This window comes from Panthera onca, chromosome C1, assembly GCF_046562875.1.
Source record: "Panthera onca isolate mPanOnc1 chromosome C1, mPanOnc1 haplotype 2, whole genome shotgun sequence".
In the NCBI taxonomy this organism is placed as follows: Eukaryota; Metazoa; Chordata; class Mammalia; order Carnivora; family Felidae; genus Panthera; species Panthera onca.
In genome coordinates this window covers 170,417,348-170,444,924 of record NC_138346.1, presented here as the reverse complement: position 1 = coordinate 170,444,924, position 27,577 = coordinate 170,417,348, and the positions used below count along the sequence as shown (strand labels likewise).

Here is a 27,577-nt window from a genome sequence, read left to right as displayed (position 1 = left end):
ATTTGTTCTTCACTGTGTGGCCACATCTTTGGCAGAGGATGTGGGAAGAAAGCAAAACACTAGCCTTATCCATTCTAGGAAGAAGCGTACGCTAGCCAGGTAAAAGAGTATGTGAAAATAGGCCAATCCCTAAGACTTTTCATAAAGGTAAAATGAAAAGTTGTGGGTGCTCTCTGATGTTTTCCAATGTAAATAAAGTTAAAATATTTTTTCTATCAAACATCTGAGATTGAACCAGGCTTCTCTGATATTAAAGCCACAAAATCCTTTAATCTCCATCTGTATGATAAGATACATAATAATTGCTACAACAACCTTTTTTTGCCTTGAGAGAAACTACTAACTGTTGAAGTCAGTTGTACCCAAAAAAACCCTATGAACATCCATCTGGTTTCCTTTGGGTTACCTAGGTACAAGAGAGGTAGGCAGGACTTTCCCAGGACTGCACTGCAGTTTGACTTCTTTCTTTGCTAAATTATGCTTCACTTTTTTTCCTTTCACAGGTCTTGATCCCTATTTAACATCTTCCATCCCAAGCTCAAGACAACCTTGCATCTGCTTCAAGAAAACCCATCTTGTGAAAATATCTAAAAGGCTTATATAAGTGAATTCACTCACATGGATGTGTATAAATCTCTAAGAAGAGTACAACATAGTAGATAAGAACTTGGGCTCTAGAATAAAGTCTACCTGTGCCTTGATTCAAAGCCTAGCTTTGTCACTTATTACTGTTCGGCCTTGGGTAATTTAATGACCTTTCTGTATTTCCTACGTAAAATGTGTTTCATATGTAAAATGAGAATAACAGAACTTACCTCCTAGAATTGCTCTAAAGGGCAAATGATCTATACTTTTAAAGCATTCAGTAGGGAGCCTATCACATAGCTATTATTCATAGTGTTACTTATAATTTTTTTCAGTGTTTAGAATGCTTTCTTACAAACATGGGCTTTAAAATTTTTTTTCAGACACTCTGCATACCTGAGATGTTGCAGAAGAAACAGAAGGTGATGGTGATGCAGGTGGAGTAAGCAGGCTGCAGGGCAAGTTTAATGTAACATAATGCTCATGGCTGCAGACAATTCGCAGAAAATCCAGTCTCAAGGACACGAGGACACTTGGATTTGGTAATGAATAAAGCTTTGAAGATACCTTGTAAGCATTATATAAACAAAAGAACACCAATTGAATATACCATTTCTCTAAGCCAGCATCAGAATGACAGATTAAGGAATTAAAGAACAGTATTCAGTGGACAGTTTTTGGATTTTGTGGTTTAAACATTATCAGCTTTTTCCAGAGTTACTGCTAGAATAAAAACTTTGGAACTACAAGATCTATTAAGATTTATAAATCCACTGACTAGGCCAGAAGCCACATTCTTTATATTTCCAATACAGCATTATTTCCACTTCTCAAAGATGCACTTTATGAAGCAAAAGTCTACCACCAAAATAGCTCCATGAAAGAAATGATACATTCTTTGGATAATTAGCACCTTGTGTTACTCTATATTGATGATTACCTATTTGTCTATATACCCAGCTACATCATAAGCTACTCTCAGGAGACTATATACACTGACTTAGGAGCTCTGGCATCCTAGGGTCTGCCTCAATGTCTGCTAAATATAGGATGTCAATGCTTGAAGAATAACAACAGATTTGAGGAGCAACAGAACATGAAGTTTGGGGGGGAAAGTAAAAATAATACGTATTAAAATTTTTTTTAATGTTTATTTATTTTTGAGAGACAGAGTGTGAGCGGGGGAGGTGCAGAGAGAGAGAAGAGACACAGGATCCAAAGCAGGCTCCAGGCTCTGAGCTGTCAGCACAGAGTCCAATGCAGGGCTTGAATCCACGAGCCGTGAGGTCATGACCTGAGCTGAAGTCAGATGCTCAACTGACTGAGTCACCCAGGTGCCCCGTCAGTATCTTTTAAAACAACACTTAACTGAGTGAGCCACCCAGGTGGCCCCCCCCCAATACATATTATTACAAATATTTGGAAGTGGGTCAGTGTCCACATGTAGTTTTAACTTCTCTATTAAAAGAAACATACAATAAAGGCATCCAATAGAACAGAGCTTCAAGATTCTAAACATTAGACTGCCAAATAGCATTTCTAAAGCAGTTCTCAGAAACGAGACTGTGGACCAGCTGGGAAATGTTGCACACACACTATGTCCCACACTCCCCACCCCCAGGACTCAAAGTACTCAATAATGCTGGGATAGTACCCAGAGAGCTATATATTTTTAAATTTCCTTTAAAAGGTAATTCTAGGATGATTATATAGCTCACTTACCCAAATGGCCTGTCAGGACCAATAACTAATGTTTTCCAAAAGGCACATTTCATTAATCAGTTGATAAAAATTTTAAACTAAAGTCAGCTTTTCAGGGAAAAGTTCCACGATGCCTTTTTTTTTTTTTTTTTAACATTTATTTATTTTTGAGAGAGAGATAGAATGTGAGCGGGGTAAGGACAGAGAGAGAGACAGACAGACAGACAGACAGACAGACAAAGAATCCGAAGCAGGCTCCAGGCTCCATACTGTCAGCACAGAGCCTGACACGGGACTTGAATTCACAAACCATGAGATCATGACCTGACCCAAAGTCAGACACTTAACCTACTGAGCCACCCAGGCACTCCTATGATGCTTTTAGTTTAGTAAAAGCAACATAACGAATGACACTGGGGATATGGGTAAACATCTGTCCATGATTCTAAGCTCTACAATGTCTAGGTCTACATTAGAAGGAATACAAAGCAAAATGAAGCTGCTTTAAAAATCACCCAGTAAATACACAAAAAAGTTCACGTGGCTGTTCATTCAGTATAACTGCTACTCTTGCATGGCATCTTGGGGATGCTTTACATTTAGACCACTGACTTGATGATCTGTTTCAGAATGGGAATCGAAGAGTCATGAGTGGGCCAGTATAACCCAAGAAAAAGTCAGCTGCACAGGTATCAGCCTGCCATTGTCCTGTAGCCTTATAAAACAAATGAAATTTACTTTTTTCTTACTAACAAAAATACACTGCTTTTTAAAAACATCAGTATATGAATGTATTCTTGAAGATCTCTTAGCTGCAACCCTAGAAACAACAAACACAGTATTTAATTGTTAATTATTACTAACTACACATTACCTGTTTGTAGCAGGTCTTAATAAGGCTAAAGACAAATCCTCTGTCCATAACAGACAGCAGATCGTTGAGAAAGAATGCAAGGCTTGTGTTGAGTCTCTCAACCATTTCTGTGTCCTGGAAAACAGAATAAAAAGCAAAAACAAATAAAAGTATGATAGTTTAATGTGAGCTTGAAAGAGATTCAATTTAAAAAAAAGTTATCATTACCTTCTGAAATCGTGAAACTATATCACTAGCAATTGTGCTGACAAGAGCAGCAATGTCATCCATGAATCGTTCTGGAAAACGACTTTTCCTTGGTGCATCAAGTTTATCATTAAAGTATAAATGGTGCACCATGCTCTTTACCTGAAAAAATAAATAAGCCATTAGTTTAATTTCTTATGGATGTAATTAACAGCTAATCACATTAGGGCTATTTTTTCAAATTGCTGAGTGATTTAACAGATAGCCGAAATGCTTTTAGCTCCTCAAGTATTTTGAAAATTTCCCTGCAATATTTTGTATGCTCCCAAGAAATATGACACACTGTACAAGTCAATCACTGCATCACCTCTGTAAAATTCTCCTGGCTATCAACAGGAAAAGAATTATGAACATCAACAGAAAAAAATTTCACTCTTTAAATTGTTTTAAATGAAATCTTTCCACCGCTCAACATTTTGACATTCCATATCCCGCAAACTGCAGCTCTAACAGCCTAAACACATTGACTTCACTGCAGTGTCTTCAGCCTCTAGCATAGAGTAACACAGGGTGAGGGTACATGAATTACTGATGACTCAATATGAATATTAAGATATTAGATCAAAATTAACAAAGTGATTTATGTGTACAAAATGCTTCTGGATATCAATTCTTAACACAACAATGTGATAACAGTAATAGAGAATTCAGGGAAATTGAAGCCAAGTTTCAACAATTAGTCAATAGCACAGCCAAGACTTAAACTGCAGCCTTTTGACTATTTTAAAGAATTTGAACATACATATAAGACTCAAAAAATAAGTCAAAATTTCAATGTGATCTTATATTAAAAGCACAAGAATTACAAAATTAGCTGCCTATCACTTACATAGGGTCCCTGACTTATTTTCTTTTGTAGATTAGTAAATCTTTAGGAAAAAATGTCTTCTTATCCCTAATATAGGCAACATTCAATGCTGAGAATGATCCTATGACATACTCTGAAAACTCCTTTTGTTTCTTCCATTCTTTTGTTGTTTTGTTTTCTTATTTTTGTACACATTTCTCTTGTGCAAGGAAAAATTTCAAGGACTTCAGCTTTCTAGAGGCTGAACAGGAAGATCCCTAGGACCTGAACACCTGAGTTTGAATCACAGTTCTGCTATCTAGAAGCTACATCAACTTCGATAAGTTACTTAATCTCTCTGTGCCTGGGTAACACGCAGCTCACAGGGACGGTGCCACCACACTGTATGCACTCGGTAAATTTTTATTGCTTTTGTGTATATATGTGTTTATGTGTGTACAAATATATATTAAGATATTAATTCGTTTGTTTTTAATACCATTTATTGAATTGAGTGACAAGCGTTGTGGGTTTTTTTTTTTCTTTTTTCTTGGCTGTAACTGGCATTTCCCTAAGAGCTTTCTAACCATAAAAGCAGTGAGTACCTTATAAAGCTCTTTTAATCTGTTTGGGATGAAGTCTATAATACCGCCATCATACAGTAGCCACATTCAGACAAAAGAACAATGTACCAGGTTTCCTTTAAAAAGATAGCTGTTTCTGCAACCATCTCTAGAAAAGTGGTTAACGAGAGCTTCCTAAGTCCACCTCAATTGTGCCGAGTATCCACAGTGTTTATTTAGAGATGTAACACACATAATTTTGTCTTGGACACACACGTCAAATCATGCGATGGCATTAGAAAAAGATTTTTAGGAGAAAATAATGAGCTAGCACAAAGTTGTTAACTAAGGAAAACAATATTAAAAGTGTGTGTAGGTTGCTCACCATTAACTCAAAAAAGAACCAGGCTTGTTGCAAAGCTGACTCCCGAACGCTGCCACTGCAAACCACCCACTGCAAAGCCAGCTCCTCATGAAAAAGCTATCCAGAAGTAAATCCAAAGTTATTATCAAAGTCATATCTGCTGATAACACAAACCAAATAATAATGCAATTACAAATGAAGATATAATGAGAGTAAGCAAAATAAGGCATGTGAACCATTCAATGATGCAGTGAGGACACCCATTAACGAAACGGCTGTTTATACATGTAAGACAGTGGCATGTTGAACAGCTGAAAAAATTACATGTTATCTTGCAGTAAAATGTAATTTTAAAAGGACAGGTGGGAAAATAGCCTCCTAAATTGTACCTGCAAACAGAAACTAGACCAAAAACTCACAGTTACAAATACTATCTTCTCTGTGCCTTAAATACATATTTTAACATATGCAAATACATTCATGAACTTTGCTGGTACAATTTAGGAAATACCTTTAAAAATTTTAACTTTTGATGTAAGCCATTAATTTTCAAGTTTTCAGGTATTTGAAGTCTTTTTATAAACATAGAAATTTCCTGCCTTATAATGGATATGCATACAAAGCATTTGCAAAATAGTGTATATCAATATGAAAAAGGACTAACAAAACTGTGCATAAGGGAAGCAAATCAACATATCTTACTAAGAGTGATAATTTTTCTAACTCATCTTCCTTTCCCTGGAAATTTAAAACACAAAACAGAAGCAGTTACAGAAACAGAATTCAGAGTTGATACATTTTTTTGGTACTAAAATTTGATGATCAAATTTGATTTCAAACAGTCAATCCCAAAGATATAAATATTATAATAGCATAAAAGAGCATACACTGAAGTGGTATGCCCAAAAAAGGCATCAGACAAGCAGAGCTTGCTGAAAGGTATTTTTAAACAAATAATTTAAATGCAATTATTATAACATACTGGTTTACTTAAAGAAATCTTACATCTATTTAACTGTTGGAATTTTCCCCCTATATGGATTGTCTTCATATGAATCTACCTTTTTAGTTGGTAAGCGTCCCGTTAATGTTTGTAAGAAACTTGACGTCTCTGTGTGCGAAGACATACGATTACAACTTCGATCCATAGCCTATGGAGTGAAGGTGGATGAATGATGAGATAACATTAAAGTCCGCTGTGGATGACTTTGCAGCTTAAGGATTACATACAGTTTTTAAAATCATTTTACTGTGTTTTCAACAACTGTTTTATTGTTCATCTAATTTTCACCATTTTAAGCTGCTTTAATGACAGTAAGTTAGAAGTATCAAAATGGCTTCTATATATTTTTAGTAAAAAGAGTATTTTAACCACTATATAAATTCAGAGTGCTGCAAAGAATGAAACTTTTATCTCTGTGATCTATACACATGCACACATCTAGTAAGAGAAAGCAAAAAGTAAAAACATACTTCTCACTGGTCTCAGATCAAAAAAATCAAGAATTTTATATTCAATAAAGAAAATTAAAAGATTAGAATGGTTTCTCCCACTTTCCAGTAGGATCAAAACCTACTATTCGGTTTTGTCATATTCTTCAAATATAAAACACTGTCGATATTAACCATGGAATTACATTCTTCCAGAACAAGAGCATTTTCCTCCAAAGCCAACACACAGATGAGAAGTATATTTTGAGGTATCATGCAATAGTAGCTATCAAGCAACTTGACTTAAGTAAGCAAATCCTAGTTCAATTAATCTAGAAACAAATTTCATACTTTGCAACACAATATAAATTAAAATTCAGTTTGGTTCTGGTACTAAGTCTTACAGCATGGGGATTATATACCGTTCAGATTTAATTTCAGTTTGTTACCAATATTTCCAGTCAGTAATTATGAAAAAAAAAAAAAAAGACAAGATAGTAAATGTTGAATGAAAATGATACAACAGCTACACTTTAAACCAAAAGCCAATGGAAAACTGTCAGGTTTTTTCCATACCAATTTTTTTTTTTTTTTTAATTCCTACTAAAGATGTACTAGCCCTAAAGTAGAAACTGTTATAAAGCCATTGATTGCATAAGCAGCAGGCACTGAAATACTGATAGGGTATACAAGGAGGGAAGGGAAAGAAGACAGGAAGTAGGAAAGGAGAGCATTACTGGTACAATTGGTGGTATTCATGCATAGTAGTTGGAAAATGTGCTAAGTAAACAAAATACACACTTTTTAATGATTAAAAAGCAAGCCACTGAAATCATAGTATGTACTAAAAAGTAACGTTCTAAAGGGAAACATCAGCAGCCAATAAAGAAACCTCTAATATAAACACCACCTGTGTTGACTCTGCACTTGGACTGGGGTTGGATCCCCATGGGGCAGCTTTTGGACCACCAGTGTTAACCCAGGAATTGGAGCGATCTAAACCCTAAGCATATAATAGAAAGCAGTTGGAAAGGAAAGAAATATTACATGTGGCATGCTATAAATTATTCCTAAAGAAATCCAGACTTTCCAATGCAAACATATTTTTAATTAGTACTGTTAAAGCAACCAAAATTCTTAGGCACCTAGAAGTATTAGTTCACCAAAATTACATTCATTACATAATGTTTTTTTTTAATTTTTTTAATGTTTATTCAATTTTGAGAGAGAGAAAGAGCGACAGAATACAAGCAGGAGATGAGGGGAGAGAGAGAGAGAGAGAGAGAGAGAGAGAGACAGACACACACAGAATCAGAAGCAGGATCCAGACTCTGAGCTGTCAGCACAGAGCCCAACGTGGGGCTCAAACCCACAAACCGTGAGATCATGACCCAGGCCAACGTCAGATGCTTATCCAACTGAGCCACCCAGGTGGCTTTTAAATCACAAATATTAAGTATAGCATTTAAAGATAATTTCTCTTTATGTAAAGGGATCACCTTAGAGAACCAACTAAAGTTCCCATAGTACCATCCCCCCAAACTCTCTTTAAAGATGGCACAAATTAGCAACAGATTATTTCCTCTGAACCAACTAGGATTTAAAAGGAAAAAAAATGTAAGAAGAAAATCATTCTTGTCTAAAAGACTTTACTTTCATTTTGTCATGATTGAAACTTCTGTGCACTGATATTCCATAATTCTATTTGACCCTGCTTCCTCTTTCACTTTCTTTTAGGGACCAATAGGAGAAATCAAGCAAGAAAATTAAGGAAAAAATTAAGAAAATAAATAGGATGACTAATATTTGCTCCTACCTAAAAATGATGGTGGATTTGGAGTTGTGCTCAGTTTTACAGTGACTGTTATAATGAAACATAATGGGCTACTATTTTATATAAATATTATAAAGAAAAGCATTATGATGGTACTATCTACAGGAATTATATCTTCATCATTACTATCATTGAAGTTAAGTTAACATGCTACTAATGTGTATGGCCAGAAGAGAATTACATCTGTTCTTCTCTCAAAGAAGTTATGATCCCAGGTGAAGGGACGTTTTAATGTCTTAAGCCTGACTGATCATTACAATCACTGGGAAGTTTTGTAACATTCAGATTCTGGGCCCCAACCCCAGAAAACCTGATTCAGCAACCCGGGCTGTAGCCTGGAATCTGCTAAAAGAACTACAGCCAGTTGTAAGGGACTTTTTTAAGAGGACTCTTGGAGTAAGAATAAAGAAGACAACCCAATACAAGGAGACAAAAAATAGGGTGTCAGTATGGACCCAAACCAGAAAGCACCAAAGGAAAGGTAAAAGAAAAACAAGAGTAGTAACAATAATAATCAACTGTGTAGACATTTATATCACCTGGGAAGGTCAACACAAAAATGTGCAGGGCCTTATGTCTAAACAAATAAGAATCTCTGGGATTGAAGCCCATGTATCAGTATTATGGGAGGGAATGAGGATTAGGGAGAGTGAGGGAGGGAAGACAAACTAACTCTCAAGAGCTTAGGTTTTAGGGAGAATATGTGCCCTATTGTTCTAAAAATAGAGACTGACTGAAATGATATAATAATCACCCATTTCCACTCATTTTTTATACTGAATGTGTAAGATGAGTGAAGTTGAAATCCAAGTTCAACTGCTTACTAACTGTAAAATCTAAGGTAAATTACCTAATCTCTTTTTCAGTTTCTTTGCAATAAAATAGGAATAATGATAGTCTCCCTCATATTGCAAAGATCAAATTAAAAAATGGAACTAAAGGATGCCTGGGTGGCTCAGTCAGTTAAGTGATCGGCACTTGATCTCAGCTCAGGTCATGATCTCACAGGTCATGAGTTTAAGCCAAGGGGCAGCACAGAGCCTGCTTGGGATTCATTCTCTCTCTCTCTCTCTCTCTCTCTCTCTCTCTCTCTCTCTCCCCCCCCCCCCTCTCTGCCCTTCCCCAACACACACGTGCTCTCTCTTTCACTCTCTCAAAATAAATAAATAAACCTAAAAAAAAAAGAATAAATATGGAAGTAAATATAGAAAACTCTCAAAAAATAGATCTAGCAGGCGTGCCTGGGTGGCTCAGTAGGTTAAGCATCTGACTCTTGATTTCAGCTCAGGTCATGATCTCACAGAGGTGAGACTGAACCCCCTGTCAGGCCAGAGCAGAGCACGGAGGCTACTTGGGATTCTCTCTCTCCTCTGCCTCTCTGCCCCTCCTCCGCTTATAAGCGTGTGCATGCATACTTGCTCTCTCTCTCAAAATAAACTTAAAAAGAAATAGTTTTGTTTTTAATGTTTATTTTTGAGAGAGAAAAAACGAGCATGAACCTGGGAGGGGAAGAAAGAAAAGGGGACAGAGGATCTGAAGCGGGCTCTGCAGTGACAGCCCAAAGTGGGGCTTGAACTCACAAACTGCAAGATTATGACCTAAGCCAAAGTCAGACACTTAACCAACTGAGCCACCCACGTGCCCTAAAAAGAAACAGTTCTAACAAAAACTTTCTACATGTTTTTTAAATGCTTCCCAGCAAAGTAAAAGACAATATTCAAATACTAGCAACATTATGTAATCACATTTAAAATAAAATACCTACCTTCTCATAACCTTATGTTATTTCAAATAAAAGCAAATCAGCAAATAATGTTTTTCAAATATGTTAAAACTAAAGTTTTCACCAGACTCCCAAGTTAGGTTTCTCCACTGTATAAAGTTCTTTCTGCCATTTATAATTTTTACAACCACTACTCATGTTATAAAATTAATACATAAGTATCTGATTTTTGCAAAATTACAACTGTGCTCTTCACTCTACCATAAATTTCCACAATACCAATAATTTTTCCATACTCTTAAATTCACTTTTCAATTCCTTAATTTCCTTTAAAACTAAGTCACAGGCTAATCAATAATGTGAGAATAAATAATAAATCTCTTTGTGCCATTAACTGTATATTATATTCACAATATTGAGACTGAACAGTTATAATTACATCAAGTCAAAGCTAACTATTTAAAGAAAACCTGTGACCAATTATTTTGTAAAGCAAATAATTACCATAATTTGTTATAAAGCTAAGAATTATATCAAACCACCCTTACGTAAACAAATTCATCACATACATTTACTAATGTCATAACTATGTTTACTAATCTTCAACTAATATAGAACAGATTAACCAAATGTGTGCACATGTGCATGAAAGTGGGTTTTTTTTTTTTTGTTGAATCTCTGTAACCGTATTTTGTCCCATTAGTACAGATAGCCTCCTTCCTTGAGCAAGGCTCATACTGTATTTGACAGGACATCAACATTCTTGTTAGAATACAAAGATTTGGCTTGGTACCCACAAGTTCTCAGCATAGTGCCCACACAGTAAGCTCTCAGTATTTAAAAATAAATTTAAAAATAGGGGATGACACATTACAAAGAAACTATTTAACTACATAAATTGCACTGGCATTTGATTAAAAGCAATAAAACTGACAGTTGTTATAATAATATATTTACATAATTGAACATTAAAAGAGTATTGCTAGGGCAAAGAGATCAGCTTTGGTAAGATAATTATGAAGAAAGTCTCGCAAATCTCATTTTACAGTCACTAGAGTAATAAAATCCTACTGATAGAAGTATTCTTGAATTTTAGGAGTTCTACATTTTACATTAAAGAATAAATTATGAAAACAAACTTTCATAAAGCCAAATCTTTTAAGGTAATTAAATATATAATTAATACTGACAGCAAGAAAGCAAACAAAAACATAACTTTTAAAGAAGGAAGTTATTCTTGTAATAGATCTCTATGCTTACTAATATTCATTTATTGAATATCTATCACACATCTTCAACATGCTGGCCATTATGGGTGCTTAGGATACACTACTCAACAACTATGCCCGACCTCATGGAGCTTATACTCTGATAAAGGTAAACAAACATAATAACTAATTTATATGCCACATTAAAAGGTAGTAAATGTGGGGCTCCTGGATGGCTCATTTGGTTGACCATTCAATTTTTGATTTCAGCTCAGGTCATGATCCCAGGGTTTGACCACCTTATTTAAACGTATAACCAGTCCTTCTTTCTCTTCAGTCTTGTCCTGGGGGCTTTTGATCCCCTTATTATGTTTCCTTGTCTCATAACATTTACTACCTTAAAAAAATTTTTTTTAAATTTTATTTTAGAAAGTGCACATGAATGGGGGAGAAGGGCAGAGGGGAAGAGTGGGAGAGAGAGGGAGGGGGGGAGGGGGAGAGAGGGGGAGAGGGGGAGAGGGGGAGAGGGGGAGAGGGGGAGAGGGGGAGAGGGGGAGAGGGGGAGAGGGGGAGAGGGGGAGAGGGGGAGAGAGGGAGAGGGGGAGAGAGGGAGAGAGGGAGAGAGGGAGAGAGGGAGAGAGGGAGAGAGGGAGAGAGAGAGAGAGAGAGAATATCTCAACCAGGCTCCATGCTCAACACGGAGCCCAACATGGGGCTCGATTCTGTGGGATCATGACCTGAACTGAAATCAAAAGTCAGATGCTCAACCAACTGAGGCCCCCAAGCACCCCTATGACTTAGGTTTTTAAAGCAGCATTCTGTTTGCTACGTTGTGAAGAGAGTGTAGGTTGGAAGTAGGAAAACCATCTTTCAGGTTATTACATTAATTGAGAAAGAGACGACAGTAGTTCAGAACAATGGTAGCAGTAAAGGGAGTGAGCAGTGATTCTATCTTTAGCATATATCCAAATCTGAACAAAAGGATTTCAGAAAGGCAGCTAAGTTTACAATTTCAGAGAGAGGTTTGTACTGGAAATATAATTTTGGGAGTCATTAGCACATAGTGGTATTTAAAATGATGGAACTTGGTAACATCAAGCAAGTGAGTATAGAGAGAAAAGAGAAAAGACAAGAGAAATAAGGAAAGAGTCCTGGGGCACTTGCAGATTAAGAAATCAGGGAAAGAAGAATCCACAGAGACTGAAAAGGTATAACCAGTAAAGTAAAAGGAAAACTAAGAAGAGTGCAGAGCCTGAAAGGCAAGTACATAAATAAACTAAGGAGGAAAGAACGTGACTATGTTCAAATCTGCTATAAGGTCAAGTAAGCCTAGCGCTGAAAATTAACCACTAGATTTGGCAACATGGAGACCTCTGGTGACATAAACAAAGGCAGTAAGCATGGAAGATGGGAGCAATACCTGACTGAATTAGGGAAACTTTTTTAAAGAATTCTACTACAAAAGGTAGCAGAGAAATAGTGAGGAAGCTAGCAGTTGAAATACTAGAGAGATTTTGGGATAAATAAAAATGGGATAAATACTAGCATGCTTGCATGTGGATGGGATGTTTTAGCAGATAGGGGGCAAATGATGATGTAGTACAGAGATGAGACAATTGTTGTAGTGAGGAATCCAATAAGCAAGAGGGGACAGGAGCTTGTTTACAAATGGATCCACAAAACTGGACAGTCCATCTACAGTAGAATACTATATTAAGTAGTGGGTAGTCGTAGATGGCAGTAGGTAAGTAGATGTGGTTTAAAAGTCTATAAAAGTATTCTTTTGATGGCTTCAATTTTCTCAGTGAGGTAGGAGATAAAGTGAGAAGGAGGACTGGTGGGCAGGTAAGGGAAGAAGGCATGAAACCTTTTTCTGGGGAGAATGGGAAAGTAAATGGAATACAGAAATATAGCGTCATTGCCTGACAGCACTGAGTGCTCTCTGGAGGTCCATGGCTTTTAAATTCAAATGAGAACAGTCATCACGACACTTCTCGAGTCATGTTCACTGGCACAAGTGCTGACATGGCACAGACAGATGACTGAGTTCAACTATGGCTGGAGGTTTGGCTAAGCAAGTACAATGAAATAACAGAAGGATAAGGCAATTGAGGTTTGACTATAATAGGGATAACTATAATGATTGGTCATGGAATTTAAGCAAGCTAAATTGGAAGAAAGAATACTAAGGGATGGAGGCACACACAGTAAAAGGTCTCAGATTAAGTGATGGGAGTTTGCAGAGAAATAAGAACTTGTTGGAATTGGGGTATTAGAGAGAAAAACGGGAACAAACAGTTAAAGAACAAGATGCATGAAATAGAGATTATGAAGGTTAAAGTTATTAAGTAATGACAACATCTAGGACATGACCATGGCTGAGGCAGGGTGGAAAGACCAAATTATTCAAAAAAGAGTTTCTTGATTGGAAAGGCCAATGAAGTCAGAATAAATAAATAGTAGTTATAAATAAACTTCAGATTCCTTTCAATTTTAATAAGGAGATAAAATTATACACCATTATCATTAGCAATTATGAGTAAAATGATAGTCCAAAATAAAGTAACTATCAGAAAATTTTCCAGCAAAAAAAAAAAAAAGAAAGAAAACATGAAATCTATTTAAATAAAACTTGAGTAGGATGAGGCTGTGTTGTCATAAGACAAATTCTCATCTTATGATGGCTTTCTTAGAAGTTTATATATATACATCATTATATTTACACTACAGATCATCAGATGTTTATGTCATTATGTCTCATTTTATGAACTACTGGAAAAAAGGCAAATAATCATCCCAATACATGTAGAAGTTTATTCTAAATCTCGAGATTATAATCTATCAAATACATCATATAAAGGAAAACTCTAGAATCATGCTAGGTGAGGCATAATGCAAATCTTACAGAAATTAAGAGGCATTTTAAAAACAGAACCTTGAGGAAAATGTTCTTTTTCATTTCCATAACTCTTTACTTTCCATAACTCTTACACTACTCTTTACCCCAGGACCTAGAGTTGTACATAAATAATGCTAAGTACTACCTCTATGACAATGAGATACGATCAAGAATGAATACAAGGATAAAAAATCTGAGTTCTTTTCCTAAAGGTGGAAATTTTATATGCAGGGGGTTGTTGGGGAGCCTTCTCATTTACAATTGCTATACTCCTCAGGTTACTCTGCCTGCAGAATCCCATGTAAATACTTCTGCACATCACTCTCTTGGGCAGTTCACAAAAAATCAAAGTTGTCTAATTAGAGTAACATCTATATGGATCTTTAAGTTATTGAAATCCACATTTATCATTTAAAATATAAGGCTACAAAATATATTCTTGATCTGTGAGCAATTACTTTAAAAATTAGTTGTTACTTTAAATGAACAATGCTGAGTTCATTGGAAGCTTCTGAATGTAAAATTTCTATAGCTGTATGAAAAGATAAGAGTATTTCTGATGTTTCTGATCAATGTTCAAATACTCCACATAAAAAAACCCAGACTGTTTAAAAAAAAAACCCACAAAGATCTATTACAGTTCAGGCTAGGGGTTAAACACAGACTGTAGAACATATTCATTAATTCTTCCTCAGATCCTAGTTAACAGGCTAAAAGTGCCAAAGAGAAGTTGGCTATGATTCCACAACAATGGTATATGTATTTGAATGGTTTGGTCAAAACACAACATACCATGATTTATTGGCCTCAGTCTTACTATTCTTTTTGCCAGCTTGTTTAAACTCAGTTATTCGTGTACTTTACCTATAAAGGTAATAATTATTCCTTAATTTTTTTAAGGGGGCTCAATAAAGATGCTGTAAATATAATATAGCTGGATCTTAAACTAGCTGGCCTCTCCCTTGTTACCTGAAATAACCATTAACCATCATCAAATAAATCATATTTTTTGTGTCCTGGTGAATTTTCTATAGAGTTTTCCATGTGAAAGGTAGCTATATTACCAATTAAGCCTAATCAATGTTCTTGATATTTTTCAGAGAAGGGATGGGGGTCTGTAGTTTAAATCAATGATGTCGTGTCCCTCTACACAGCAGTCACATAAGTATCTTTTAATTCTATAGGAAATTAATCTAGTCATTTTTCACAGGATGGAGTATCACACAGACAAAAGTAAGTTACACAGACTGGTCATCCTGGACAAATTTCTGAACTTGGCAGATTTTCTTGAGCAGAATGTAGAAACCAGTTTGTAATAGCAAGCTTATTTAATAGAAACATGAAACACTCAGTGTGCATAGTGATAGAACAGAAAGATACAATTTCTTGCCTATTACTAACCCAAATACATTTTAAAATAAGGATAAATTAAAATTAGACATTGCTCACTTGTTCATAAACCGAAAATCAAAAATGTACAGATGACCATCTTCAGTTTACCTTACTGCCGATGATTGACCGTACTTCGTCATCTGGTGACGTGGGCGTCCCAGATATGTCTGGATTACTATTACTAAGGCTCCGAGAACGATTTAAATTAAGGCTTGCAGGTCTCACAGCAGATCGAGCCATTGTGGCATAATGCACTGATCCTCCCAAACCCCCAGGACCTAGAGTTGTACATAAAACAGCACATAATTAAAGAAAATCAGTCAGGAAAGGACCTGAAAAAAATTTCTGCTACTTTACAAAAATCTATAAAAGTCCTGAACTGCTTTTATTTCTAAATGAAAAATACTATAACTTAAAAAAACTCAAAACTTAATGATATCTACACAAAGAAACTTTTATAGCAGTGGACAAAACCATACGCAATGATAAAATCGTGATCTTGTCAATGTTTCTGACTATGTATTACTTGTACAACGAACAGCAAGAATAGAAAACACACACATACACATGTATTATTTTCACTTTAGATATAAGGGTATCCAGGACCCCAAATTTTTCAACTAATGGCTCTTCCTTTTTCCCACCTCTCCTACTCTGTCCTTGATACACAGTCCTAGAGGAACAGCCAATTTACTGCCAACATTTCTTAAATGAGACTATTTTTTTTAATATTTATTTATTTTTGAGAGAGAGAGAGAGACAGACAGACAGACAGAATATGAGCAGGGGAGGGGCAGAGAGAGAGGGAGGAAACACAGAATCTAAAGTAGGATCCAGGCTCTGAGCTGTCAGCACAGAGTCAAATGTGGGGCTTGAACTCATGAGCTGTGAGATCATGACCTGAGCTGAAGTCACACCCTTAACTGACTGAGCCACCCAGGTGCCCAACAAGACTATGTTTTATTTCTCTGTCTTCATCAACAAGAATTTGAACTGTAACAAAATGGCATCTTTATGATATACAGACATAGATATATACTCCAGATAATTCTAAGAGCCCAAGTTATAAAAGCAAGAATTCCTCTTAGTCTAAAATCAACCATGTTCTATGAACATAAAAATACCCCACAATTGTATCCATAATTGATCTCCATTTTCCTAAAGAAATCCTTCCGAGTGTCATGTTTGCAAATGACACATACCTGTCAACTCATTAATTTACACAGTCTTTCAGGTCAGTATGTAAAAAAGATGTTTTGCAAAATCTGTGGAATTCTAATAGTGTACTGAATGAAAGCATAAATGAAGAGCACTATATACAGTCCACAATATACATTCAGAGCCTCAAGTACTAGAATTTTCAAAATCAAGATATGAAATTACAACCCAGAATGAGTCAATTATTTCTCTTTTTGCAATTAAGAAATGAGGTAAAACTTAGAGTCAGATTACTATTATGCCTAGTTTTCATAATGAATGTCATAATTATTTATCACCATTATTAATGTTAATATTGCCAATAGCTGGAAAAGGGCACTTACCATTATCATTAGTGATGAATGAGGACTCATACAAATATGTTAGCAGGTTGAAAGGTATGCACAACACAATCATTAACTAACTGAACTGAAGAGTTATTCAAACTACAACATTCACCACCACCCCCCACCTCCCCACCCCACCCCCACCACCAATGTCATACAAAAAGCAAGTAACCACTTTGGGTCCTGATATTCAGAAAGGCTATATATTTTATTTGCCATAAAGAGATCAGGACTTTTCTAGGGAATAATCTTTTATATTACTGTAGGTTTCACATGGTTATCAGGGTACTACTACACCATCCGATTTCTTCTTTAGTGTCCAGCATTCCAGATGACAAAATAACAGTCCATTTATCTTACCATAACAGAGAAGGATAAAATGCTTCCAGAGAAACAGAACTAATTTTCAAGATTCATTTCCAAGAATTAAGTCAACCAAGCTCTCATTCAAATTAAAGGAAGCTGTATAAATAATGATGCCTGAATATGTAAGCTAGTTATCCATTTAACTCCAGCACCTAGCATAGTCCATGCCACTTAGCAAGTACTCAATAAATGTCTACTGTTGAATGAATGCATCCCACTATGACTACTGGATTATTTCAGACTTGCCATGAACATACAATCTATGCAAGACAGTTTCAAATAAAAAGAATAAAATACCTGGTGATGGGGAATTAGGATAAGTATTCGGTAGGCGAAAAACATAATAGATGTATGATGCGAGAAGGCTGTTCCTGCCATGCTGGTCATGATTTCCTTCCAAGTTTTTGTGAAGCCGATTTATAATTGATGCCATGGCTTCAAAAGATGCTTGACCTAGATTAACTTTTAAGAAGGAGGAAAATATTTTTGTGTTAACTTTTTTAAACTGCAAATTCCAAAAAGATCAAGGTTTTGTCATCTCTGTATGTGTTAAGTATAGTGATTATACACAGTAAGACGATAAAGATGATATTTGATGTTGATTTTAATGATGTATTTATTAGCTGAAGCAAAACTCCTTTTCTAAAGATTTTAAAACACTAATTTTACTAATTTAACATGAACACTGGATGGGTTTGCGTAGTCCAAAAAAAAGAAACATCAACCAACAGGTACCCATTATTTTGTAAAATAATACAAAGCACATAAGAAAAAAAAAAATTCTATCTTGTGTATCACCTTCAAAAAGTCACTTCTTGTTTTAAAGGTGACTCTGAAAACCTAAATTAACATACAATGAGCAGATGTTACTTTTGTTTTTAAAAAATTAACAATCAAAGCGGATTATTAAAAGTATCAACTTCAAATCATAAGAGAATAGTGAATTAGCTATTTGAGTGACATGAGTGAGTCAGCAGAAGGACTAGGTGGCTAGAAAAAAAAGTTGAGGTAAGACTGTATAGCATTTTAAACACCAGGCTAAGCAATACCTACCCAGTCATTCAAGTTAGTAAGTAACAAGAATTTTGCAAAAGTTGGAAAATTCTGGTAGCACACTGAATAAATGGATAAAACAAACAGCCATTTTGAGCAATAAAGCCTCAGAATCTAGGATTTATTTAATCAAGACAGGAAATTATGAACAGAAATGAGGCCTAAGTTTTCCTAAAAGTGGAATAATCCAGTAAAGTGGTCATTTAGGAACTAATATATATATACGGAACCAGAAAAGGAACTAGAGACACAGAGGCCTAAGTGGGCTATAGAAATTTTACCTGTGTTCTACTTAATTCCTTTTCCTTTTCCTCACAGTAGCTATTCCAAACCATCAGAAGAATCCTTCTCAAAACTCAGGTTCACTTTCCTCCCTTCTCAGGAAATCTTGTTTTTGTTTTTTGTTTTTTGTTTTTTTATCTCACAGTACAAATTTATCAAGTCCTCAACTTTTTACTACCCAAATCTGAAACCATTTTTATTTCCCTTCCAAAAGAAGCAGTGCTCCTCTCCTATACAGAAGAATGATCTCTCCACCTTCACTTGTGTCCTACAGACATGCTTCATTAATTAAACCTTTTAGCACCTCTTTATCTTATTTTTCTCTGCACTCCACTAGTTTCACAAAGCACATAAACATGCTCAAACTTCTCCATCTTTATGCTGTAATCAACCCTGGTTCCTCTTCTAACTGAATTTCTTTGAAGAGTAGTGTATACTCATATTCCTTTCATCATGTACTATGCACGACTTAATTCTCTGTAATCTGGTCTCCACTTCCACTATTTGACTACAACTATTCTTGCCAATTTCACCAGTGGACACTTCTTTAGTAGATAAGACTGGGACTCTGGAGTCAGTTGGCTGGGTTTGAATCCTCAGCAAATTTTCAAGCGTTGTGCTCATCACTCTACTCATTTGTACAATAGTGGTACTAATGCCCAGACACAGAGTTGTGAGGAATGCATACATTAATATAAATAAAGCACACAGCACTATTGCTGGCATATAACTAGTGCTGGGCAAATGTTTGTTACTAGTGCCATCATTATTACATTACCTACATAATCTACAAAAATGAACAATGCTAATTTTTTTTCTTAAAATCTTGAACGACTCCTTTGACAGTACTCTGTACAATTGCTCTTCAGTATTTCTTGACCTACCCCTCTTCTTCATCTCACTGTCACCTGTTTTTTGGCAGGACTTCAGAGTTTTTTGTATGAAATTCTGTAAGATTCCTAATTCGTCTTCCTGTTTCCAGATTTCCCACTTTCAACCCATCTCCATGCAGCACACTACACTCATCTTTGTAACAGTCAAACTGGGTCACATTACTTCCCTAATTAAGACCAGACCTTTCAAAAGCTATTGATTTCTTATAGAATAATAGTCCCGGTTCCCTAAGTGTCATCATGGAAGAGCCCATCTCCTCTCTCTCACCACCAATATCATTTCCAATCACCAACCCTCCAATTTGTGACTACTTACAATTCCCCCCAAATTTCCCAGTTTATTTGCCTGTGTACCATGCACATACTATTTCATCTCCCTGGACTAGTTATTTAACTGTCAGACTCCTACTCATCTTTAAAATGTTTGACCCAAGAATCACCTCTACTGACAAGTCTGCCCTAAGATAAAAAATCCCAAGTTGCTGAACATTCCTCTCCGTTGTGCAACCAGTTAACACAAAATTTTTATAACCCGTTAGCTGAAATTTCTTACAAGCTCAACTACTCCGCAGGATTTGGGTGGAAGCTCTTAGCACAAGCAGAGGAATAACTCTTGGAAAAAGAGTGGGAAACAGGAGTACCTCTAGTTCCAGAACAACACAGAAGAAAATGAGAATATAGAGATTTTGAGTTGATGAAAAAAGCTATTTTTAAATAGAAGATAGCAAATGAGTCAAAATGTAGGCTACATAGAGCACATATCATGTAAAATGCAAAATCATTTATCTAGTTGCCTGTTTTCCAAACTGGTCTGTGAGATCCTTAAAATCAGGAAATAATAAGCCTTGGATACAACCTATCAGTATCTGGCACATAGTAAATGCTTAATATTTGCTGAATGAATAAATAAATGAATTCGTTTCCATAATCTGAGTTGAGGTCTATATGGCACATTTTATGAAAACAAAAAGAAAGCTCTTTTCTGGCATGAGAAACAATAACACCCCATCTTTTCCTCCCCCAAATCAAACACAGTCATTACAGATAACAAACAGTAAATCATGGTTCTATTTCTGCAAAAGTTAGAAATGTACAATTATAAATTTCATAATTCCCCAAACGTAAGTAAATTACCTATTTGGCCAGCAATGACAGGAGGTCTAACAACTAAAAGTATCAGTTTATCAAGCAGAAGATGAAGAAATCGGACCACTGGTTCCAACTGAGATGAATTCAGTGCTGAAATACTGCTCTTCAGTTCATTTTCTAAGTTATTTTCCATGATTCGCATGTCTCCAATTCGGACTGGGAACATGTGTTCGTCCAGAGCATTAACCAGAGCAAAAAACTTGTCAAGATAAGGATCCTAAAACAAAGAATGAACAAAAGCACTATAACTGGATATTCCTCAAACTTTGGACCACTAAAATAAAATAGCTCATATGAATCAGTAATACAAAAAGTACACAAGTATATATGGACATTGTTTCCAATTAAACACTACCTCTGCTCTCATTTATCATTGTAAAGTGGCCATTTCGAACGCTATTGAGTACTCAAGAACTCTGATATGAATTAAGGATTTTTTCCCCCAATGTGAATCTGCCTAATTGTTTTAGAACTTAATTATTGTGCAGCTCTGTTAGTGCATGGCCTGTGCCCATTATTAATTTATTATCTCTCAGCTCCATCCAAAGCCACCATCTTTGCCACGTTTTGTAACAGTGGAGCTAGACCCTTCAAACTGTGTTTCTCCTTTGCCAGCTAGCCTGTGGTCTGGCTCTGACAATACAGGGTGCAGGAAACAGCCTTCCTTCCTCCAGTTTGTTTCCTGACAGCGGCTAGCAGATGTGAATGCTGGGGCTCAGAGGTGAGGGACATGGCAGCAGCATTCACAACAGCCAAGGTGGCTCTTTTTGCTCCTCAGCAGGTGCCCTCCACACCACAGCAAGGCAGGCAATGTGTTCCTGCAGCAGTAGTGTTCCCTCCTCAGGGGTCTGATTCGCAGCCTTCAGGATCCTCCTCCAGGTTTCTAAGTTCCTTCCTTATCACTTTCTACAACTGCTATCTCCATTACAATCACAGAATTTTCTTTTACCCCATTAGAAATGAATCACCTTTAACCCAGGTAACAATTATTTATATATAAATTGTCCCCATTCAAATTAATGGCAGCTTCCATCTCCTGACTAAATCCTGACTGCTATTATTTAACCTCCTTCTACACTAACAGAACTACAGTCTTATTTTAAAGTAATCATGTGCCCAGTCCCAGGGTAGGCGCTTGCTCTCTCAGCTGCTTTATGCCTCATCATAACCACGTGTACAGTTCTGACCAAGAGATGTGAGCAAAAGTCTGTGGGAACTCTGGGAAGACTTTTACTTAGTTAACAATGAAAATAAATTTGAAGACAGTAATGCTGAAAATCTTCATTCACATGTATAGTTCTAATATTGTTCTATTTTGATATGTATGTTTTAAATAAAAAATTACCGAGTTCTAACTATATATTTCTCCAGTACATTTCACATAGCTATAAACAAAGTATGAAAACATCCGAACTGGAGAGTGTTATGCTAAGTGAAATAAGCCATACAGAGAAAGACAGATACCATATGGTTTCACTCTTAGGTGGATCCTGAGAAACTTAACAGAAGACCATGGGGGAGGGGAAGGAAAACAAAAAAAAGGAGGTTAGAGTGGGAGAGAGCCAAAGCATAAGAGACTCTTAAAAACTGAGAACAAACTGAGGGTTGATGGGGGGTGGGAGGGAGGGGAGGGTGGATGATGGGTATTGAGGAGGGCACCTTTTGGGATGAGCACTGGCTGTTGTATGGAAACCAATTTGACAATAAACTTCATGTATTGAAAAAAAAAAAGTATGAAAGCATCTTAAGAAGGGCATCTGGGTGGCTCAGTCAGTCAAGCTTCCAACTCTCACTTTTGGGTCATGATTTCACAGTTCATGAGTTTAAGCCCTGCGTTGAGCTCTGCGCTGAAAGCATGCAGGCTGTTTGGGATTCTCTGTCTCCCCCTCTCTCTGTCCCTCCCCTGCTCATCTCTGCTCTCTCAAAAATAGACATTTTTTTTAAAAACAACAACATAAGAAACATTATTGTCTTCAATTGAAAAAGATAATACATGATGAAACATACAGAATTACAAAAATTTATAAAATCTTGAGTATTAGTCATCAGGACTGTGAATGCCGAATGCCACAAAGTAGATACTTCCATTTTATCTTCCCCTACACTCTATAGATTCTAAATCATCTATATATTTTGCCTAAAATCCTTCTTTGTCACTTAAGACAACACATGTATCTGCCTCCAAAAAACAAAGGTAGGAGTTAAAGATAAATATGCTATCAACTCTAAAAGGAGAAAACTAATAATGATTATAGGACTTTAAAAAACATGAAAAATACTGTATTTTTATACTTACTAGGATACTATTAAGGGAAAGAATATATTTCAACAGTATACTAGAACACCAATCTTAATCATTATCAGAAGAGTAAGGACTATAGGAAACATAGAACATATCCAGTATCAGAAAAGGAAAAATTCTCCTGGAGCCATTCTTTTACTGGGTTCTACCTGTATACTGCTAAATAAAACCTATCTACTACTGTTTTTTGTTGTTGTTTTAAAACTTAATATAGAAATGCTCTGTCTTATTTTTCCCAATTTCACTGCAGAAAAGAGTTCACTAGCAAGGTTAAGACTGCTACCATTTGAAAGGACAGCTTACACAGTTGGCTCTTGGCTGGCATCTCAGAACTTGGATTTCAAGAGAGTTCCAACTGTTAGGGGATGATGGCTCACCATACCTAAATTGTTTGGGCAGACAATATGGTTTATGCTGAAAATGTGTTTTCCTTATGGTAATGAAGAATTCTGGTATGTGATAGCCAGCGGGTACCTATGTTACAAGCCTACAGTAAAAACCCTGGGAACTAAGTCTCTAATGAATGAGCTTCCCTGGTATACATTTCAAATGTGCTGTTTCAACTCATATGTGACCACTGGGAAAGGACTCTTGGAAGCTTGTGCTTTGTTTCCTCTGAACTTGACATCTTTTCCCTTAGCTGATTTTATTTTGTATCTTTCACTAAAATAAATCATAGCTATGAATATGGCTGTATGCTGGGTCCTGTGAGTTCTGCTAGAAAATCACCGAACTTGAAAGTGGCCTTGGAAATCCCCATATACCACCCCCTCCCTTTTCAAGTTGGATTCCATTTTCAACACTTGCCTCTTCTCACTCTTACATTTTCTCCCTGGAAAAACACTCACCAGTATAGTTTCAGCTATCACATTTATTCTGTCACCTCCAATGCTAAACTCGAACTTAATTACAACTGCCTTGGGATATTTTTATCTGAAGTACATAGGCACTTCAAACTCAACAGGCTCAAAAATAAATTCACTATAGCTCCAGAAGCATCTTGATTATCTCCCAAATCTCTCTTAGCATGCTACCAAATTTACTTCTCTGATGTTTCCTATTTAGGTTAGAAATCACCATCTACCTAGACCCTCAACTCTATAGCATTAAAAGTCCTTCACAATCTGTAACTAGCCTAGTCTTCTATTCTCATCTATCACGATTTCCCATGCACTATAAATTACATTCACACCAGATTACTTGCCTGTCCTTGAATAAACTACTATCTCTTTGCACATGCTTTTTATCAACTGAGTAGCCCACTCTCTCTCTGTATGGTAAATGCCTACTTATCAATACAGTATCTCAGTTCCCAGCAGAACAGACAACTCTCCTCTTGAAAGGATTTCGTTCATATATCTAACACAGTCATAATTTTATTGTACTGTAATTATTTTTACATTTTCCCCTATTATACTGTAAGGTCTTTGAAGGAAAGTTTCTTTCCTTGACAGGTAACAACATCCCCGACTTTATGGAGCTTACAGCCTAATGGGGAAAGAAACAATAAATAAATGCATAAGTATGTATACATACATACACACGTACCACACACACACACACACACACACACACACACAGGAAAGAAAGCAAAAGTGCAAGAGAGTACAGGTAAGAGCCAGAAGCAGTAGCAAGTGCAGGTTAAGACGATATGGAATGATGGGGCTGCTATGTTTAAAAGTCTCCAGAAAAGGCCTAAGGTAAGCAGAAGCCTTGTTGAAAAGAAGTGCATGTCAGGAGCAAAGTATTCCAGCTAGAGAAAGAGTAAACATACCAGACTTTGAGAAAAGCCTGGTATATTTCAGATCTATAGTGAGGAATATGGAGCAAATGATCCCTAAGAACCCTTTCTCTTAAATTATCTGAGTCTATGAGGAATAAAATGAGTTGGATGATGGTTTTTCAACTCTAATTCTGCAACACACCAGAAACTTAACAAAAAAAGTCACTTAATTGTTCAAAATGAAGTTGATGACATTTTGAAAAGCAAAAATTTTGCTTGTGTTGATATTAAATGACATTTTGTTGATTCCTTTAAAAAGTTAACTTCTAAATCTTACATTCCTGATATATAGTCCCATAATTCTTACAACAGATAACTGTACTAAAACTGACTTAAGTACTAGATAATATATTCTATTCATCATTCAAGTGAAAATTGATCATATAAATTATTAAAACTTACTTGTGTATGGATAGATGAAACAGCAACAACTTCCACATTAAAAACACCTTTGTGATTATCTACCCATTTCATACCAGGTAGAGGAACCTGTAAGATATTAAATTTAATGATCACAGATACTTAAGTTGATAAGATATTCTGAAAACAAAAATTGTAACACCTCAATGAGAAAAAAAATACCATGGAAATCTATTTATATGCACTGTAAATAAATGTAAAACTTACATTTTGTTCTTATTACAAAATTATGTTTTCTACAAGAGAATTAAAAGACTCAAGGAGCAAAAAAGCAGAAAATATGCACTCAAAATGCTATCTTCCCAAAGATATATCCTTTTATATCATTCTAAATCTTCCTCTGTGCATATATTTATATACACCCTACCTTTGCATAAATATGTACAATATATAATGCATAATATAGAATATAAAACATTATTTTAAACCTATTTTTCAAATATCACATTGTGAATCGCTTTTCATGTCAATAAATTCATATCTACAATATCTTAATGGTTTGTAATATTCTGGTTTTTTCTTACGAAAACTACTATTTTGTTTTAATGGAGCTGTAAAATATTTACAGCAACAGAATTCTGTTGTAAGGAATAGAAAACTTTTCTTTTGATGTAAATTGCTAGGAATGTTAATTTAAATTAGATCATAAAAAGTATTTTTAAAAAGACAGTCAGTACATTATTTCTCTCTATTCCTCCTGCTAAGTACGGCTAAAAACCCTGAACATGATACACAAAACGCTGAAAGGTGGAGATAATGCAAATGGCTAGTGACCTCAGGATGTGAGGAAACAGAAAGTAGTGTTTCCTTGGTTTTATTATTGCTTCACAGATCCTGGACTAGCCCCTAGAGAAGATGGCAACCCGGAAATGCCGAAAGAAGCAGAGAAAAACAAGCTTCAAGAAGAGCCTGCTCTCTCTAATCAAAGCCAATAATTGCCCTACTCTGGCCAAACACATGGAAACAAGTTGCAGCCCCACTGCCCCCAACCCCACCCTCAGCCGCCACAGGCTGAGTAGAGAGCCCAGGTGTCCGTCCACCCTCGGCTGACTGTAATAAGGTGCCCAGATTCCCTTAGCACATTGGGTGGTATTAGAAAAGACGGAGATGGAAAGCCCGGTCTCAGTCCGGTGGTAAAAAGTACCACCTCCAAATGGGTGTCAGTGGAATCCAAGCAAGGAAGGAGCAGTACCAAGGTGCCCTTCCTCTTCGCATAGAGAGGTATCTGCGCAGGTCTAGTGGGGAACCTGAAATCCTACTTCTATCCAATAAGCATCCTCAACCCACTGCAAAGTGAGGAATGTGGACTTTTACCTGTGGCATGAATGTGGCAATAGCGCCTCCCCCTACTGCTAAAACAGAAGGCTTAAATAAGATCTGAGATCACAATAATACCCAAGATGTCCAGGTTAGAATAAAAAATCTTGCATCATACCAAGAACCAGAAAAATCTCAAATGAGAAAAGGCAATCAACAAACACTAAGATGACACAGGTTGGACAGATTTGACAAGGATGTTAAAGCAGTCATCATTAGAAAATAAAAGCTGTGGGGCGCCTGGGTGGCGCAGTCGGTTAAGCATCCGACTTCAGCCAGGTCACGATCTCGCGGTCCGTGAGTTCGAGCCCCGCGTCAGGCTCTGGGCTGATGGCTCGGAGCCTGGAGCCTGTTTCCGATTCTGTGTCTCCCTCTCTCTCTGCCCCTCCCCCGTTCATGCTCTGTCTCTCTCTGTCCCAAAAATAAATAAAAAAACGTTGAAAGACAAAAAAAAAAAAAAAAAAAAAAAAAAAAAAAAAAAAAAAAAAAAAAAAAGAAAATAAAAGCTGTAACAAGGAATTACAAATATCTTTGAAATAAATGACCAAAAACAGAAAGTCTTAGGGGAAAAAATGTTTTAGAGATTCTTTCCCATGGTTGCATTTTCTTTTTTTTACCATGTGTAGAAACGAAAACCAATTAAAATCAGTCCTCTTACAAAATTCAACATTATGTAGGTAAGAAATGCAATGTCTCTACTGAGGTAAGTAACACAGGTTTTGAAACTTTTGTAAAAGAAAGATGGTAAGGTAAATTGGAACTGCTCAAAGCAAAAAATTAGTACTAGCTCTTTCAACCCAAAACATTTGCTTTCAGCTTAAAAACACAGAATACACAAATAAAATGTGAACACATACTGCT

The 27,577-nt window shown here is 36.2% G+C and overlaps 1 protein-coding gene across 15 annotated transcripts in view; it reads right to left on the bottom strand.

The window, feature by feature from the left end:
* The window catches only part of DOCK7 (dedicator of cytokinesis 7), a 234,727-nt gene that overhangs the window by 66,374 nt on the left and 140,776 nt on the right, over positions 1–27,577 (bottom strand). For 5 of the 15 annotated variants that reach the window (XM_078451829.2, XM_078451830.2, XM_078451831.2 and 2 more), the window contains exons 19-29: positions 25,382–25,468; positions 20,880–21,111; positions 17,815–17,979; positions 15,716–15,885; positions 7,462–7,554; positions 6,182–6,271; positions 5,823–5,858; positions 5,142–5,237; positions 3,368–3,508; positions 3,161–3,274; positions 982–1,152 (exon numbers count right to left, since the gene is read on the bottom strand). In XM_078451829.2, the coding sequence (XP_078307955.1) occupies positions 982–1,152; positions 3,161–3,274; positions 3,368–3,508; positions 5,142–5,237; positions 5,823–5,858; positions 6,182–6,271; positions 7,462–7,554; positions 15,716–15,885; positions 17,815–17,979; positions 20,880–21,111; positions 25,382–25,468 (1,395 nt within the window). The remainder of the gene's footprint in view (positions 1–981; positions 1,153–3,160; positions 3,275–3,367; positions 3,509–5,141; positions 5,238–5,822; positions 5,859–6,181; positions 6,272–7,461; positions 7,555–15,715; positions 15,886–17,814; positions 17,980–20,879; positions 21,112–25,381; positions 25,469–27,577) is intronic. The other 10 variants (XM_078451839.2, XM_078451840.2, XM_078451841.2 and 7 more) reach the window with 4 other exon arrangements.